Source organism: Ailuropoda melanoleuca, chromosome 1 (genome assembly GCF_002007445.2).
Source record: "Ailuropoda melanoleuca isolate Jingjing chromosome 1, ASM200744v2, whole genome shotgun sequence".
NCBI lineage: Eukaryota > Metazoa > Chordata > Mammalia > Carnivora > Ursidae > Ailuropoda > Ailuropoda melanoleuca.
In genome coordinates, this window is record NC_048218.1 from 16727287 (window position 1) to 16745769 (window position 18483).

At 39.2% G+C, this 18483-nt stretch overlaps 1 protein-coding gene across 1 annotated transcript in view; it reads left to right on the top strand.

Annotated features, from left to right (window-relative positions):
• The window catches only part of ADAMTS5 (ADAM metallopeptidase with thrombospondin type 1 motif 5), a 48646-nt gene that overhangs the window by 14569 nt on the left and 15594 nt on the right, over positions 1-18483 (top strand). Inside the window, exon 4 of the mRNA XM_019800521.2 lies at positions 10916-11083. Within this exon, the coding sequence (XP_019656080.2) occupies positions 10916-11083 (168 nt within the window). The remainder of the gene's footprint in view (positions 1-10915; positions 11084-18483) is intronic.

Consider the following 18483-nt stretch of genomic DNA (forward strand, 5'->3'; position numbering starts at 1 on the left):
GGAGTTATTTCAGGGACCAAACTGGGTAGGTTATAGATACCAGCTGTTACTTACGCCCACATACACTTCTGTTTTTGCTTTTTAGTTAACGAGTTCATTTCATTTTAAATGTATGTTTCACCTTTCAGCGTCATCCTTTTGGGAGCAAAGTATGGTTTGATACCTTTTTTGCTGTATTTGTATTAAACAGATTTAGTTTTTAACCTAAAACCGTAATTTTTAAACAGGAAGTAAAGCTTCTTTTTCACATTCCTGGTAGTAGGCAGAGAACATTTCACAAGGGGTAGATTTCTAGCTGCTATGTTTTCTTTGGAAAGTTAAAATAACTTCAAAGCAAAGATGTAATTGTGTAAGGCAATATGTTGCAGGAGTGAAAGAAAAATCAGTAGTTACATTTCAATTCCTAAGTATTAATCATGACCTTAATTTTCTTAACTGACACTCTTCTTACCATCTAAGGAAACACCACACACACACACACACACCCATAAAGCCTTAACATGAACAACCATCCAACAACATCACCAATAATAATTTACACGTTATTAATTAGACTTCTTTAGCTTCAAGACGGAGTCCCATCTCTGCCTCGATGGTCTCTGTTTTGTCTCATGCAAGAGATTCAAACACCCGGTGTCTATCTCTTGTCTCTAAGGTGGGCTAATAATGAGGTGTGACTCCCTGGTATGCTACTCCAGAAGACCTGGAATATCCAAAAAGCTTTTTAAAAAACATATGCCATCTGAGCTTCTGGCCTGGGAACATGCTTTCACCTCTCTCTCACCCGTACCGATCAAACTGATGATAATACAGCCACATATAGATCCTCAGTCAGTATTTCTTATCTGTCTATGTCGGTGCACGAGTGAGTAAGTGGGAGAAACACAGGAGCTGCCCAAGGCAACATTCAGAATGTGCAGTGGAAGCTAAGAAGAATTAGCCCAAATCCTCGAGAGGATTGTAATTGAGCAGAGATGATTTCAAAAGTACACCAGTAATTAATCACCATTATTCGGAGTGATGGAAGTTCCAAAAGAAAGGTTCTAAATCCCTGGGTAGGCAGAGGCTGGTTCATTTAGGACTGGGTAAGCAACTGGCATCATCCATCCATAAGATGACGAGCCCTAAATCCTGATCTTCTCAGGAAGGGATTACAGATTTCTCGAGGAAAAGGCTTTTTCTTCCTTCAATCCTACAGTGATCCACTCGCCCACATGGATAGCACTGGGGAGGGGGGAGGTTTCTCTGGAGGAGGACCTCCGTGGCAGTAAATGCAACTTCTCTGGGGCTGCACTGACTCCCAAAGCAACTGGGCTGGAATGAAGAACCTTCCAGCATCCCCTTTCCTGGCCCTCCTGAATTCCCAAACCAAGGGTTGACACAGGCCGACCCGGCACTCTGAGAGGTAGGAAGACAGGTGCTGATGAGAACAAATGTTTTATTAAAACTATATATGTACGTTAAGAACTTTTCTTAGCAGTGCAGGATTGGACACAGTTTTACAAGGGAATGATGCAGGAGAGATGTAGGCTTCTATGTGAAAAATCAAACCTGAATCTTTGATCCATGACTATGCCCTGGGTTCCCTTTTAATGTCTTGGTTGGGTCAGCTCTATTTCCTTCTTTAGAATTCTCTATGATCCATTCTTCAGTCAAACACTGTCTGCTTAATTTGTCTTTCTGCATTACATATAACCGAATCGGAGAAATTTAAGATCTGGGGATGGGGGGATATGGACTTAATTTCCCTTTCATAAGGGGATCTGGCTTTCATTCGCTTTATTTTCTAATTGCTTTATTATTCTTTAATTTCACTTTTTGCCTAAATATTGTGAGCATGTGTTATAAAGTATGAACCTTAAAGAAATTAGAGACGATAACCTCACAAAATATTTCCTAATCATCTGTCTATGATTACAGTCTTGCCTCTGCAGCCAGTGTGATCTTTGGTAATGCCCCTGGCTTTATTTTTAGATTGTTGCATGAAACCATGGGTCTGAGCTAACCATGCTCTGGATTCTAATTCCACCCCATTCTTATGTAATTTCCTCCCTTCCCTTTTATTAGACACTTACCACTTTCCAGATTGGGAGGTTACACATACAGGCCACGGATGGTGACGAAGTGACCTCGGTTTTGCCCACGTGCTTTGAATCTGCTTAAGCCCGTTCCCAAATGTGCAATCTGCTTCATATACACAACGTAAATATAGACTGTGCTCGAAATGTAAGCCATGGAGAGAGTTTCCAGGATGTTCCCATAATTTTTCTACTTTATTTCTCCTATATGGAGTAAGAAGATATATTTAAGAATAAGGCTTTCATCAATGGACTTAAGTCTCTCATGCAATGCCCCACTGCTGCTTCTTTCAACCTATAGTGGTTTAAAATACAAAGTCGGTGTTTTTTAATCAAAATTTCCCCTTGGTGTTTTACCTCCTCTATCTGAAAAATGTCCTAACTTGAAAATGAGCATGTAAGATAAATAACGGCAAATCTCAAGTGACCATCTTACACCTTTTCTATCCATCACGTAAAAATCAGGAGGGTTTAAATGAACGATTCTGGAAAGTGACTTTTTTCCTGGACCACATGTTAATGTGAACACTTCTCTTTTCCTGCTAATTGTTTCTAAAAAAAGATAGCGCACCTGGGTGGCTCAGTCAGTTAAGCGTCTGCCTTCGTCTCAGGTCATGATCCCAGGCTCCTGGGATTGAGCCCCGCGTGGAGCTCCCTGCATAGGAGAGACGCTGCTTCTCGCTCTCCCTCTGCTGCTCCCCCTGCTTGTGCTCTCTCTCTCTCTGTCAAATAAATAAGATCTTTAAAAAAAAATAAAAAATAAAAAAAGATCTAGACTCTGGAGGTATGTCATCAACTGATGCCAATACAAGCTTCTAGAAAATAGATTTTGATAAGTATAGACTCAACACAGGCAGTAATAATTTGCCTCCCCCCTTGGTCTTATGAATATGTAAACATTCACTAAATCATTAGGACATTTAAAAAGTTCTTTTAAACCATCAAGAACACAGTTCCCATCCCTGTGCCTTGAGTGGAGGCAAGAATGTGGTTATGGCCCTTTTACAATCCAAGTGTGATCTGTAGAAAGTTTTCAAATGAATGTAAGTTTACATTTTGAGTTTATATTTTTAACTTATCAAACTTTTATTATTGGCTTGTAATAATAAAGATTTCACCTGCTGCCCACATGGTTCTTCAAAATAATAATTTTATTGATGTTGGGCCAGCTTCTAATATGCTAGGGGGAACAATCTGATTTTATTTAGACTAATGAAATCCATAATTTGCAAACTTGCTGAAGCTTGGCTTTATAGTTGTTAATTATAAAATGTGCTAAGTGAATCTCTTCACCATGAAAGACTCCAAAATGCTTCCTAAGCTAAAGTCAGGCAACTTAGAAAGTCAAAGCCAAGGGTGCCTGGGTGGCTCAGTCAGTTGAGCATCTGACTTTGGCTCAGATCGTGATCTCGGGGTTCTGGGATTGAGCCCTGCATTGGGCTCCCCGCTCAGTGGGGACTCTGCTTGTTCCTCTCCCTCTGCCTTTTCCCCCTTAACATTCTCCCCCACTCACTCTTTCACTGATGTTTTCTCTCTCTCTAAAATAAATACGTAAAATTTTATTTTTTTTTAAGTCGAAGCCAAATATTCAGTTGGAAGCTAAGGAAGTGGCTGAGAGGCAACAGCGTAGCCGCCGTGTTTTGCTGTGGTTAGAACGAGTTCTCTGGTGGTGCTGATTCGTGTGTGACTGTGCTCACGGGGATGATTAGGTTAAACAAGGCTGGGTTTTGAAAAGCTGCAGAGGCCCTAGAAACACCGTAGACTGAAGNCTTATTTTTTTTTAAGTCGAAGCCAAATATTCAGTTGGAAGCTAAGGAAGTGGCTGAGAGGCAACAGCGTAGCCGCCGTGTTTTGCTGTGGTTAGAACGAGTTCTCTGGTGGTGCTGATTCGTGTGTGACTGTGCTCACGGGGATGATTAGGTTAAACAAGGCTGGGTTTTGAAAAGCTGCAGAGGCCCTAGAAACACCGTAGACTGAAGCCAGTGCCCAGTCAGATGTCAGGACTGACTGTGAGATGTGAAGTGAAAGGAAACTAGGATTAAACTTGGTATTCACTCCCAAACCTATAGCTTTAATCAACATGAACTGAGCCTTTATTTTCTCTGTCTAGTCTGGAGCAATGCCACACTGTGTCTTTCTTGGCCCCCAGTTGAAAGTTGGGAATGGGTCTATACTACTAATATGTCTAGCAGCACAGAGAGATTTCGTGTTTAGTGTCAGTTCTGTATTTTTTAAATCCTATCCCAATTTCCATTCCTCTCGGGGAGGCCTAGAGATTGTCTGCCACATGTGTGGAAATCCAAGTTGAAGGTCGCATAAAAAGGAAACGCAAACATAATACATGACTTTTTTCCCTCTAATGAGTAGTCAATTTCCCCTTCTCTTCCACATTGAGAGTGTCTAGTAACATCAAAATTTATCAAAGCTACTTGAGATTAGAGTACCCGTAAGTAAAAGTATAACAAAGCCAGGAAATCAGCGAGAACAGTAAAGTTAGCTCACAATGCCTGGGCTTTTGATATTTGCCAAGCAGATTTTCTAAGCACTTTGCATCTTTCATATCATTCAGTCCTCACAGAATGCTATGGGGTCAATACTCTCGATGAGACACCCAAGAGAGGGAAAAACTGACACACAGAGACGTACGTGTTTTTAAGAGTTTCTAAACCTATCTGAGGTCAACAACTAGTATACCGCGAGGGTAAGTTTTGAACCCAATTCACCTGGCTCTAAAGCCTGAGATTTTGCTGCTATCCTATAATGGCTTGTTAGTGTTCATTTGCCAGGAGATAATCCTGAATTTGCTTCAAAAGGAGATGGACACAGCTAGCTGTAAGGTGAAAAAATTAAGTTTTCTTCCTTCCAAATTATATCATTGAGGCAACATTTACCATTTATGTTTAATGTTTTGAAATGGGAGTTTAAGAATTTTGTCACTTGTACATAAGGATTTGCATTTGAATAGACATGTATGATCCAATTATTGGAGCTCCCGGTTCTCTTCTCCAGGATTCTGGATTCTGATCCCATGTGAGCTATTGGCTCACTCTTCAACCCTTGGCAAGACCTTCCTACACCTCAGTAATCCCAGCTGGAAAATTAGGTAAAATAAAAACATGACCTCATTAAGAAACAGATGCTTCATCTGAGCGGTGCTTTTTTAAATAAACACATTACAGAGTTTCTTGTGACTTTTTTTTTAGGATGTGGTGCTGTGTCGCCTTGTTCATTGGTCAGTTTGGGGTCAAGAGACAAGAGTTTGAAATTCTGTTTGATTTTCAGACCAAAGTTTAGAAAAACAAGCAAATTTCCTTCCTGAGGTTAATGTGATAAGTCAGCCCTCATTGTACAGTAATACTTGAGCTGAATAAGAAACTGGACCAACATTTTCCTTTATAGTAACATGACTTTCACCCCGCATACGTGATCTCAGATTTCTAACATCAGATTCATTTGTGAATTTAAGGAGGCAAGATACTTTCTACGTCTATATTGTGAATATCAGAGGTGAAATTTATTTAATGAAATGTCACCCATTTGCCTTTAAATTATAGGGTGACAAATTATTTGCTAATTCTGAGATAACAATATATTTCAGACTCTTACCCTGTAGACTTGGCTTTGACATAATTTACTGTGAAATTCATTTCCTTAATGTAATCCAAAGAAACTCCTTTCTGATGTCCCTTTGTGGGATGGGCATTCGTTAGCAAGACTGTTGTATTTGTGATGTGATTTAATATCAACTAAGAATACATCACTATTGGGCGCCTAGGTGGCTCAGTCAGTTAAGCGTCTGTCTTTGGCTCCGGTCATGATCCCAGGGTCCTGGGATCAAGCCCTGCTTAAGGAATCTCTGCTCAGTGGGGAGTCTGCTTCTCCCTCTGTGTTCTCCCCCTCTCTCTCAAATACATGAATAAAATCTTAAAAATAAAATAGATCGGTATTTTCTCCAAAAGCATTTGCAGTTTACATCTTGATTTTTTTTTAAAGATTTTATTTATTTATTCGACAGAGACAGCCAGAGAGAGAGGGAACACAAGCAGGGGGAGTGGGAGAGGAAGAAAGCAGACTCCCAGCAGAGGAGCCTGATGTGGGGCTCGATCCCATAACGCCGGGATCACGCCCTGAGCCGAAGGCAGACGCTTAACCGCCGTGCCACCCAGGCGCCCCTACATCTTGATTTTTAATGATGATTTCAAAAAGCAAGATCCAGTTCTGAGGTCTGCATCACGTGGGAAAATATTGGATTACACCCACGAATTACTCTGAGTTTCCCTCTGACTCTGGTAATACCTTTAATTTTCTTATTTTTGTATGTAAATGCAAATGCCATTGACAAGTGCACCCACTACTCAAGTGTCTTTGTTCCTTCCTTGCCTCAGGATTTGAGGTGAGAGATTTCCACTTACATCAATCAAGAATTAAAGATGGACTAAGAAAGATAGCAACATGGGGCGCCTGGGTGGCTCAGTCGTTAAGCGTCTGCCTTCTGCTCAGGGCGTGATCCCGGCGTTATGGGATCGAGCCCCACATCAGGCTCCTCTGCTGGGAGTCTGCTTCTTCCTCTCCCACTCCCCCTGCTTGTGTTCCCTCTCTCTCTGGCTGTCTCTGTCGAATAAATAAATAAAATCTTTAAAAAAAAAAAAAAAGAAAAGAAAGATAGCAACATAAGCAAGATTACTGAAAGCCAACAAACTGCTTTTCAATCTTTTGCATGTCTGCGAATTACAAAATACTAATACCTCTAAATAAAAATACGCATACAAATGCAAATATTAATTTTTCCAAATACAAATACTAATTCTTCCTTAGAGCGAGAGACTGTGGGGCCTCTACTTGAAACCCTGACAGGGAATTGTCGCCTTAAATCTAGTATCCGCATTGTCTCTTCTCAGGAGGGGTTTTACTGCCCGAGCTTGGTTGAGCTTCTTCAAAACTCTTACCTTCAAAACTTCTCTGATTCCTCTTCACTCTTCTTTTCTACATGGACTCGAGAAACAAATTTCTGAATTGCCTTTCTCTGTGGGTTTCTTGACTCTGTCAGCCCGCCTCCTCCAAGGACCTCACCCCTCACTAACCCTGCTCTGTATTGTTCCAAAAACTCATCATGAGATACACCTTGATAAAGTAACAAGTTAGTTTAGGCGTTGTAAACATTTTCTCCAACAATTCTTATATTCGTCATGTGTTGTCTTATTCTCTGGAACAAATTTGTGTAAATCCCAGCTCTGCTAATCTTGCTAGAGGCTGCTTGTTGGGGAAATGCTTAGTCTCCAACCTACACCTGTAACTTTAAACATCTCCAAGGGTGACTGATGAACAAATTCTCACTGGAAAAGGTGGGTGTCCTAGGAGACTGGTGACATCATGATACATTCTTTTTTTTTTTTTAAGATTTTATTTATTTATTTGACAGAGATAGAGACAGCCAGCGAGAGAGGGAACTCAAGCAGGGCGAGTGGGAGAGGGAGAAGCAGGCTTATAGCGGAGGAGCCTGATGCAGGGCTCGATCCCATAACGCAGGGATCACGCCCTGAGCCGAAGGCAGACGCTTAACCGTTGTGCCACCCAGGCGCCCCAACATCATGATACATTCTGATGAAGCCTTTCACAACACCGACTTGATCTGTATTATTGTCAGCTACATTATATTTTAAATTTCCTGGATTCTGGATTTTTCTGTTCCTGAGCTTTTAGTATCATAGTGTGCTTTCTCTAATGTGAGTGTCCTTTTAAAATAGCTTGTGCCTTTATAAGTGTCTTGCCACTTCAGGGCTCAAAGATATGGGCAAATTTCAAACTGACATTAGATGTCTTAGCATCATGATTGGGGGATCACATTTGAAAATAACCACTCTTTTGCTGTTCCCAGCCCTTAGTATGGCTGTCACGTCTCTCCTGAAGAGCATCCAAACATCCCTCACATTGATCTTCCATTTTAATTCCTGTCCAGCTCCTGAAGGGAAGTCACATGGGTCTGTCTCACTGTGCCCTGGTTCCAGCTACTGGAACTGGCTGCCAGTTTCCGTGGGTGCTTAAATGTTCTTCACGTTGACCATGACTCCTGTTGTCCTTGAGAGAGCATGCCTCTCCCAGCCAACTGACAGACTTTCTTCATGGAAGACAAAACATTCCTCCAAAGAGTCTGCCTCTCAGTTGACCCTCAAGCCACCCATTCCTGACTCACTTTTGCAGGTCTGACAAAATTCACATCTTCTTTTAGCTCTTGCTGAAGTGGAACAAAAATTTGTTCATGCTCAGAATGGCAGTCTTTTCTGGTTGCCCTATAAAAAATTCCTCATACGTATCTTTGGCAGCAATTAAGTTACGTTGATAAATTAGTAAATTTAGGGAAGATAAAATTCGCTATATTATGCCAAGTCACATGCCAAAAGATTCATAAAACTGTACCAAAATATTTTCAAATAAATGGTTTTGCTTATATAATTGAAATCTTTACAAAATTAGACGCCTCACCATTCTGGTATGCAAGGAAAAATTGAGGTACTATGTCAGGTTTCTCAAAGCGAATTTCGTGTTTGCTACATGGCCTTGTATTTTAAATCCAAACTCTGAAACTTACCCTCCTAATGAGGTGAAAATCACTTGGATGCTATAATAAAAATTCATCTAGGGGCACCTCGTGGCTCAGTTGGTTAAGCATCTGCCTTCAGCTCGGGTCATGATCTCAGCCCCATGTCAGGCTCCCTTCTCTGAGGGGAATCTGCTTCTCCTTCTCTCTCTGTACTTACCCCTGCTAATGCTTTCTTTCATTCTCCCTCTCTTTCTCTCTCTCTCTCTCAATCTCTCCCTCTTTCTCAAATAAAATCTTAAAAATATTCATCTGGAAAGTTCTATTTGTTTAGACACATTTGGAGGAAAAGACAGTTGCTTCATTAAATAAATATGAATATCTTATGAACTAGAATGCAAAATCACATGTTTTTCTAAAATATAAAACCTGTTTTCCAATCAATGTTATGTGGCAGAGGTCACCTTAGGCCACTTCCCCTCTCTCTTTCTATGCCAGGGGGAAAAAACCCAAGTGTGAAGCTTCCACGCAAATCCCACAATGTTAGCTGATAAAGATTCTACGCTGGAAAGTTCAAGAAGCAAGGAGTGCCTTCTCAACAAGTGTTAGATGTACTAAGTAACTTTGAGCCGTTTTGAGCAGGGCATGATGAAAGGTTCTGGCTTTTTCTGAGCTGCGGGTTGCATGAAAAAAAATCAACATACCACCCAAAGATTGGAGAAAGCCCTGCCAGTCTTTTGGGACATACTTCACAGACTCTGGTGCACATTCGTGCTACCGAGCAAATAAAACGTGAGAGCAAGAGGGTTTTCCCACTGAAAACTTGCTAGGCTGGCAAATGCTATGGAAGTAAATAACTGCGTAAATACCATAAAAATGTGGATCTTTGGAGGGTCACTGAGCCCTAGCCACTTAATTTCAGCCACAACAGCAAGCAGCTGCCCAGTGGACAATTTTGTTACGAGGTGTTGGTGATTTAACAAGTTGGCCAAAAGTAGTTGGAATGTGGCATGAAAGATTTCATCTCTGTTGGGTTTTACTGTTGCATGCTGGACTCTTTTTTTTTCTTTTTTCTTTCTGGTTTTTTTTTTTTTTTTTTTTTTTTGGTTTTTTTTTTTTTTTTTTTTTTTGGCAGAATGGCCAAAGTCCCTGCCTTTGGCATACAGGAGCCCAAAGAGAGTGCATTAATCACTTTGCTGTAGTATTTTATACACCCTTTTTAACGCTTTGTGTATGATTCTATAAAGCTATACCAAAAACAACAACAACAGCAACAACAAAAACCCAACTGAGGTCTATTTGTCTGCTTTTTTAGAGTCTCTACAAACTACTGTCCTGGAATTTTTTTAAAATGGCATTTCAGATTTACTGGTGAATGTCATTTTATTCTTCGACTATGTGAAAATTAATCTTATATAATAAAAAATAATTTTGGTGATAAGAATGTGGTTAGGATATCTAGCTTGATAGACCGGAAATGCAGTGTGGGATTGCAACGACCGTGTGTGAGTGCCTTTGGACAACGACTTATCTTTCTAGTATTTGTTTTCTCTTCAAGCTCTAACAATCCATGATGGGCATCTTGGTATTTTAGACATTTCTTCAATGTAAATGGGTATGTTTTCAAAATATGGCATTTATTTGTGGGATTAGCAAACATGCAGAACTTTCTAAATGAAAGAATTGAAAGGGTGAACTTTGCCTGGAATCGGCAAGTTCATGATTTCTCTTTCTTCCCCCCCGCCCCAGTCATTTCTCGGATAGCTACCTATTAACTTGGCCAAGAAAACAGAAGTAACTGATTTTCAAAAACCATCTATTAAGTGTTTGCAACTTGAGGAACATTGAGTTAAATACAGAGATTTCAACAGTGGATGGAGGAGATGCTCTCTGATCTCATGGGGCTTATGGTTGATCAGAGAAGGCGGAAAATTAGACAAGTAATCAAAATAATATGTAGTGAGGCTATGACATAATCCCACAGTTGCCTTGCAAATCCTGGATTCTAAATAAGGCCTGTTTCACAAGTCATTGAGCATGTGTGATCCAGATGGATTATGGGAACATCCACTCCATTGTGTAATTTTTCAGTTTTCCCCTAAATGTTCACCCAAAGTGACTGCTCTGACTACATGCAGCTTTAATTTCCCTGGGGGTCCAGTCTGTGCATGAGAAGGCAGTTAAAATGAACTCATGTACAATTGGGGGGAATATGTGGGAAACCAAGTGCTTGTGTAATTGTCATGGAAAAGTAGAAATGCAAAATCACCCAGTATTGCATTCCCTCTCTTCTCTGCTTTAGGACATCTTCTTGGCCTCTCCCATGATGATTCCAAGTTCTGTGAAGAGAACTTTGGTTCCACGGAAGATAAGCGCTTGATGTCTTCCATCCTAACCAGTATCGATGCATCCAAGCCCTGGTCCAAGTGCACTTCAGCCACCATCACAGAATTCCTGGATGATGGCCACGGTACGTGTCATTTAAGACAACACGGGCTCAATAACAACACTTACAGGGGATTATTACCAGTGTTACTTCATGACATCCTCATGAAGCCCACCATGCCCCCTGAGACAATGGTTGTTTAGAGAGGGTCAGGAAGGGAGCAGAGGGACATTCTGTTGGTGTCTAATGCCAACGTCCTTGGTGGCATTATAGCTATGGTATTTTTGCTTTGGAATTGAAAAGTTCAAAAGAGAAGCAGTGTGGGAGACCACACAGAATGCCTAGCCAGTGCCCTGAAAGCCTGGCTTTTATTCCGCCTTTCACCACTAGCTTCCTGTGAGAATGTTGGCAGACATCTTGTTTCCCTGCTATTAATATGACTCTCAGAATTATTTGTTACATGCCTATTATAGGGGTGTGGTTAAAATGTAGGTGACAATTCTGTCGGATCCTCTTTATGGCACTGGAAAACCAGGAAAGGAAGCTCTTCAAATTTGTGTTCACTGGAAGAATCTGGCTTCATCCTGACAGCAGATTCTCCTGGAAGTAGAATGAAAACTGTAGAACAGAAACAGAAAATCAATCTGAAGAGTGGGAAAGCACTTTAAGAACTTCAAAAGAAAATCTTTGGCTTTATCCACTAGATACAGTTCAAGAGCATAACCTACTTTATTAAATTCTGCAAATCGAGGATTAGTGCCGTAAATTATATAAAAATGCCAAAGAAGTTGCACTTTTTAGAAATAATAAATTCTGACCCTTAAGCAATCTTCAAAACAAGCTGTTGCTAATTTCCTAGCATCCCACATGACTTGAAACTACTAGAGGCACAAGAGGACAGATGCGTCAGAGTGGAAGTGGTTCAAATACAGACACCATGTAGTTCGAGTTTCTCACGTTGTAGAAATGGACGTTTCTCATTCCTTTTTTTTTTTTCTCTTAAAATTTGTCTCTTTCCAAAACTGGTGGTTGAACAGAATATGACAGAAATTTTTGATCATAATAATTGTCCATAAAATTATCTCATGATGTATGGTTTAGAGTTAGCTAGAGAGAGTCTGTGATAGTGTTTTTCCTAGTTCCACGAAGTTTATAGCCTAATGTTTCGTAATATCTTAGTGCACTGGCCACCTTGAACTTTGGCTGTGTAATATCAAAACAATTGATGAATTCAACTCTTTTCAGACAAAAAAGAACTCTACCACATAGTTCTTTGGTCTCTCAGAGGAAAAATCTGTTCATTAACTCAGTTTTGCTACGTTAGTGGTAAACCGGTAATGTTTTAGCTACTTAAAACTTTTTAAAATATCCTGTTCCTGAAAACAATCCATGCCTAGCCTAGTTTAAAATTTCCCTCAATACAAGCTGTTCATTAAAAGGACATCCCAATAGCTCAAAGATTAGAAAAAAACGCTAAGAATAAATGTATTAGGCTTTTCCTTTAGACTAATAATAAGTGCTAATTTTCTGTGTAACTCAGTTTACAATGCTGATTCAATGCTGGTAAAGTCCTGCAGTGAATGTTTACCTAATTATTTGCCTGTCCACATTGATCAAGTCAATATCTAATAAAGTCCCTCTTGGGTGGAACCTTAGTCTCCACTCTTAATGTCACTTTTGCTGCTTTTTTTTTTTTCAGGTTTTCTGAAAATGAAATAACATTAATATTTTATTTCAGAATCACACATTACACATTCCAAAAGTTTGAGCTCAACTTTGAATCCCTAAATGAATGGATTTAGTTGCTAAGGCAGCAAATACTTACGGCTAAAATGGGACCAATTTTTTTTTTCCTGTGCAAGTATTAGGTCAGCTAATTACAATGCTGTGCAGAATTTTGTTCCTTATTGCCATAATTTTGGAATGATTCGTTTATTTCATGTTTGTGGAATTCATGATCTTACTTTTTGTGCAGTAAATATGCTTTCAGTATTGTCTTCATTTCTTAACATTACTTCTGTATTTAAGAGTCCACATTCAGCTTTTTAAAACTTTTGCAACAAACTTACATATTTTATGCATCTCGTTGTGTCCATTCCAGAGATCCTCATGGTAGATAACAACCAAGTGACATAAATTTAGTAGACATAGATTTTATTCACTGGCACTGATACAATCTTTTTTGAATTTCCCATGTATATGTTAAATAAATTGACTAAATTAGTGAAATTCTTGGAACAACAAATTCTTAATAAGCCTACGTATTAATTAACTCCTTTCCTCAAGCTTAGACTCTCTCACTTTTGAATATGTTGGTTATGCAGTCTTGTGTTATAATCCAAACATACACACACAAACACACACACACACACACACACACACACACACACACACACACACTGATTTTATCAGTAGCCTATAATGAATAAAGTCATTTCAGAATATGGAGTGTCAAAGAAGGCAAAGGTACCATGGTTAGGGTTAGCAAAGCTCAATTATGCTCATTTCAAAACAGCACTCGCGGGAACTGGTGGTACGCTCTAAGCACTGTCATTTAAATGTGAACTCAAATAATTTAGCGACGTTTACACTGCCACCAAAAAACTGACTTAAGTCAGTTTAAGTGAAAGTGTGGTGATAGGAACTAGTAAGCACGATTTTGAGATGGTTGAGGCTCTGGCATTTCAACTTCAGACCTTAGGGGAGAACATCAAAGTCCTAGGGGAAAGAAACACAAACAAACACATCTTTCTTAGAAGACTTGACTGATACCGAAAAACCATATGGTAAAACCCTTTTGCTTTGCTTGTAGGAAATGACTCAGACTTCCATGCCGAGCCCATTCATTCAGAGTTAATAGAAATAGTTCTACTATTTTTTTCTGTACTAATTTTCTAGGCCATAACAATTTTAAGCAACGAAATAGTCGTGGCAAGGGGCTGGGGGCTGCACTTTGGACAGACAGACTAAGTGTGAAAAGGGATATCATTTCACAATAAGGGAGAAACCAGAAAAGCTGTTCAGTGTAGCCCTAAATCACTAAAAGCTCAGAGGTCTGGCTCCTTTTTCCAAACGGCCAAAAACGGTATCACATCCCCAGGATCCCTGAAGGTACCCCTGTATTCCCGCATGATACCACCATCGATAGCCACAAAAAAATGATTTGCAATTATTGAGGAAAATTAAACTGTGACACTAATATAAATGCAGCAAAGTCTTTGCTGTGTTTAAGGAGATGCTCTCACAAAACTTACACAATTTCTCGATGGGACCTAAAGAGTTCTTTATCTGGAAAATCCATTTATGGATAATAGCTCATACATCTCCCTCTCACCTCCAGCAGCGCTAGAGAAATGAGGTCTTAAAGCACAGTTAAATTCAAATTATTTGATTTGTTTTTAAAATTATTAGCCATAAGTAGCTGGACATTTGTAGCACTCTCCCACTGCCAAATGTAAATTCATTAATACTGAGTGTTTCCTGATTTCGTTCCAAGAACTATGTAGCAATTCTGTTATGGTTGAAAAGTCAATGTGCACACGTTAAAAAAACTGTGCCTACAGATTTGTGATTCAGAAAAGGAGAAGCCATGTCTCAGGGCCACCAGCCTTGCCAAGATACTTGACATTCTGCAGTGTTTGTACAAGTTAGCTCTAGGCAAGCTGGCGAGGCCTCAGAAATAAAGGTAAGCACTGGCAGGGAAATTGTGCAGTGAAAGCAGGCTATTGAATTTCCTTTCTCAAAGGCTAATAACCTTGAAGCCAGGAAAGATAGCCGTGTCCGCTATATCCCTAAGTCCACAGTGCCAGGGGATGAGAAAGGCGACCTTCCACACAGAGACAGCTCAAGAACCGTCTTGACACAGACTGCTAAGGAAAATCTGGACACAGCTTTGAAATAGTAATAGGCAGCATATTTAAAGAACTAAGTTTACAGCCATCCACTAAACACAGAACTTTGGAGGTAAAATGGTATTAGAAACCCAGTTCTCTGAATCTTTTGTCTGTGGAGACTATAAGCTAGTAATCAATAGGATCTTAACATTCAGTTTTTAAGGTAATGCTCATACACTTCAAGGTCCATCATGATAGTATCACAGTTTTCACAATGTGTTCTTTGAAAGAGTCTGCAAATAGGACATATATTTTAAGGACATGGTGACCTGTGTTTTTAAAAACACTATGCTTCTTTTTCATCTAATTTCCCTGGTACTACCTTTGCTAAACAGGGCGCTTAAAGCTTGTGACAGTTTCACACAAAGACCCCTTGAATGGCTTTCGGTCAGCAACCATAGTCTATACATTTCAATGCCCTTAAGTTTTCTCTGCCACCTGGCTTGTAATGCATCAGTTTCTCTATTATGTTAGCCATTCAAATAAAGACCTAAAAGAACTTTGAGTTGCCAGGCCAGGGAGATACGCTTAGAAGTAAAAGGGGATAGCTTGCAATGGACGAGTTTTATTAGGAATATTAATTGATTTCTGATATGCTGTGGCTATTTGGCTGATGCCTAATTTTGTGCCTGTGTATGGGAAAGGAAGAGAGGACAGAAATAACCATAGTGTAAACAGAGAAGAAAATATGAAAAAAATAGAGAACTAACTTTGATCTGATAATTTTCATTAATCATTAAAATGAAGGACAAAGAGTGCTGGCCATGAGATACAAAAAAGCCAACGATTTTTCTGTCTCGTTTCCTGAAGACCTGGCATACCTTCCATCACGCTTAGCATACTGTGTGGCCGTGGAGAGACTGCCACTTTCTTTCCTTTGTTTGTCCATCACAAACCACTGCCTTTGACTTTTTCATTTTTCACCTTTAAGCATTTAACTGAACATGGATGGTAAAAACATATACGCAATATGGACACGTTTCCTATTGTCTTTCTTTTGGGAACTGTCCATTTTTATACATAGGAAACGTTAAAACAAAAGAAAAGAAGGAAGCAGGGAGGAAAAGAAAAACCATGTTGACAATTTGTGGAAAAGAACAAACAGGCAAAATGTTGGCAGCAAAGTCCAGATAGGATTTCAGACAGGGATCAAGTGAAAAATATGTGAACTAGATAGGAAGAAGCAGTTGAGAATAAGAGTCAAGCAGATTAAGAAAAGTCAGCAGTAGGTTGGCAACTTTTAGAGCTCAATGCAAATGATACTGAAAGATTGACAGATTGACTCTTTCACTCTTCCCCCAATCTGTAACGTTAAAAAAAAAAAAAGACAATGTATATTATTCAATCCACTATTAGATTTAAATATTTCATACCATGTGATTCAGAATTAGGCTCTAGATTAATTTTTTTTATTGTTGTTCCATAGTACAAGAATGGAAAGCATTCCATTTGTGAGATTTGTCTATACCTATTTTATTGCAAAAGGACATAATTCAATGTATAGATGAAATTGATAGACTGTATGTTTCAGGGTAAACAGAAACTAAAGCAGCAACAAATCCTGATGAGAACGTTGGAATAATACATTAATGGCAGTTCTGAAATAAATCATTTGATTATAAGCAGGAAGTCATCGCCAGGTGATCTCTAAGGCAAAACCATAGAGCTGAGATACAGTATCTTTAATAGCAAAGCAAATGTGTGATTCATTTTTAAAACTTATACTTTGGACCTGAAACTAATGTAACATCACAAGTCAGCTATGCTGGAATCAACAAAAACAGAACAAAACGTATGCTTTGATATGAAGCTTTTTAAAGAGATGCCACATCTTGAAGTCTCCTTGTTATAAGTTGATTTCAAATGAATTCTGCATTTCTTTCTTCTTATCATGTCCTAGGAAAATAGAAAGAGGTCAGTGACTACACGTCCACAAAGAGGTGGTGAGTTATTTTGGCTCCAGACAAACAAGGTGGACCCAGGCCACATGTACCCACACATGCTAAAGACTTCCCAGCTAACCCCTAGTGACGCAGTCTTAATGGTTCTGTGCTTTTTAGTAAAATAAAAGTTTCCTAAAACAGCACTTTTGAAGAATTGGAGAGCATTCTTGCTGTCTCAGAGATTTGTTGACAGTCTTGTAACATCAGTAATCTGTGGAGCATTCCCTGGTTTATACAATCTTCTTCTTCTTGTTGTTGTTCTTTTTTTTTTTTTTTTTTTTTTTTTTTTTTTTTTTTTTTTTTTATGTAACAATGAAGATAACGCTTCTCATGGAGTTCTCAGTGCCTAATCTTGCCATCTCCTAAACAAAGCTGAGTGAGGGTTTACTATCATTCTTTCCTATTGACTCCATGTTGATGTTTTTCTTTTAACTTGATGTTTTTCTCCCAAAGTTCTTTTTGGCTGGATACTTATTTTTAATGCTTTTTCTGGCTTGCCTTCAGAAGCTTTACCTCTTCAAACGTTCTGGCTCTGAAATTAAATAGGAACTTTGCTCTGTATTCATTTTCATATAATGCTTCCATCACAAATTGACAAATTCTAAGGTATCCACTTTGAAGAAACTTGAATGTAGTTGTGAAAATATTTGCAGTATACTTAAAACATGCTGACTATTCCATGTCTCGGTAAAGTAGGGCTGAAATGTGATTTTCTTTTGTTAAGTAAAAAGAATGACTCTCAATATATCTAAAATTGTTAAATACGTTGAGCATAGTATCAACTGTCGCTGTTTTGTATTTTTCTGGTCACCCTTCGTATCTCTGTTAGTTATTTTTACCCTTACGAGAAGAGAAACATTATACAGAGTTGAAAATCAATTAGGGAGAGATTAACTAACTTGGTCAAGAACACTCACCAGAATTCGACTTTGGACTGGGTGTTTCTACCGTTAGGCACGGTATCCACCATTTAAAGGATCCCTCCACATGCCTGCCCGGTCAACAATAAAACAAGAAATCTATCCACATGGGGAGCAGAAGTGAGATGGGATATGATGAGGAAGTCAGGCTCAGAGCATAAACCCCTAATAGCTATGTGAACGTGGCCTATTATTTTCCTTTTTCAGTTTCCTTATCTGTAAAATAAGGAAAATACTAGAATCTGCTCTGTGGAGTTCTTGTGAGGATTAAATAAGTGAATCCATTTAAGAAAGAGAGAATGGTGTAAATGTGTAACAAATATTTGTTATTTTTAGTACTATGAATAGTTGGCAAGCAAATCCCAAAATCCCAAGTAAACAAAAATGGGCAGAAACTGATGGGCAATGTGCATGTTCCCATAGGCCCAGAGAAAATTCATAGTGTTAACTACAGGTCAGGGATTCTTAGGGAAGCTTCTGAGGGGAGGGGAGGCTCATATCAGCTTCTGAATTTGCATTGCCCGCCTGCGTGCCCACTTCTTTTGATCCCCCAAGCTCATTCCTTTATACCCCCCACATCCTGTAAGGAGATCACCAACTAACTTGTGCGACATACTGAACTACCCAACAACCACTAGTTGTAGTAAAGAACAGACCCAAATGGTGACAAAGAAGAAGGATTAAAAGATGGGCTTCATCCCAAATTATCAAAGATAATGTCTTTCTTT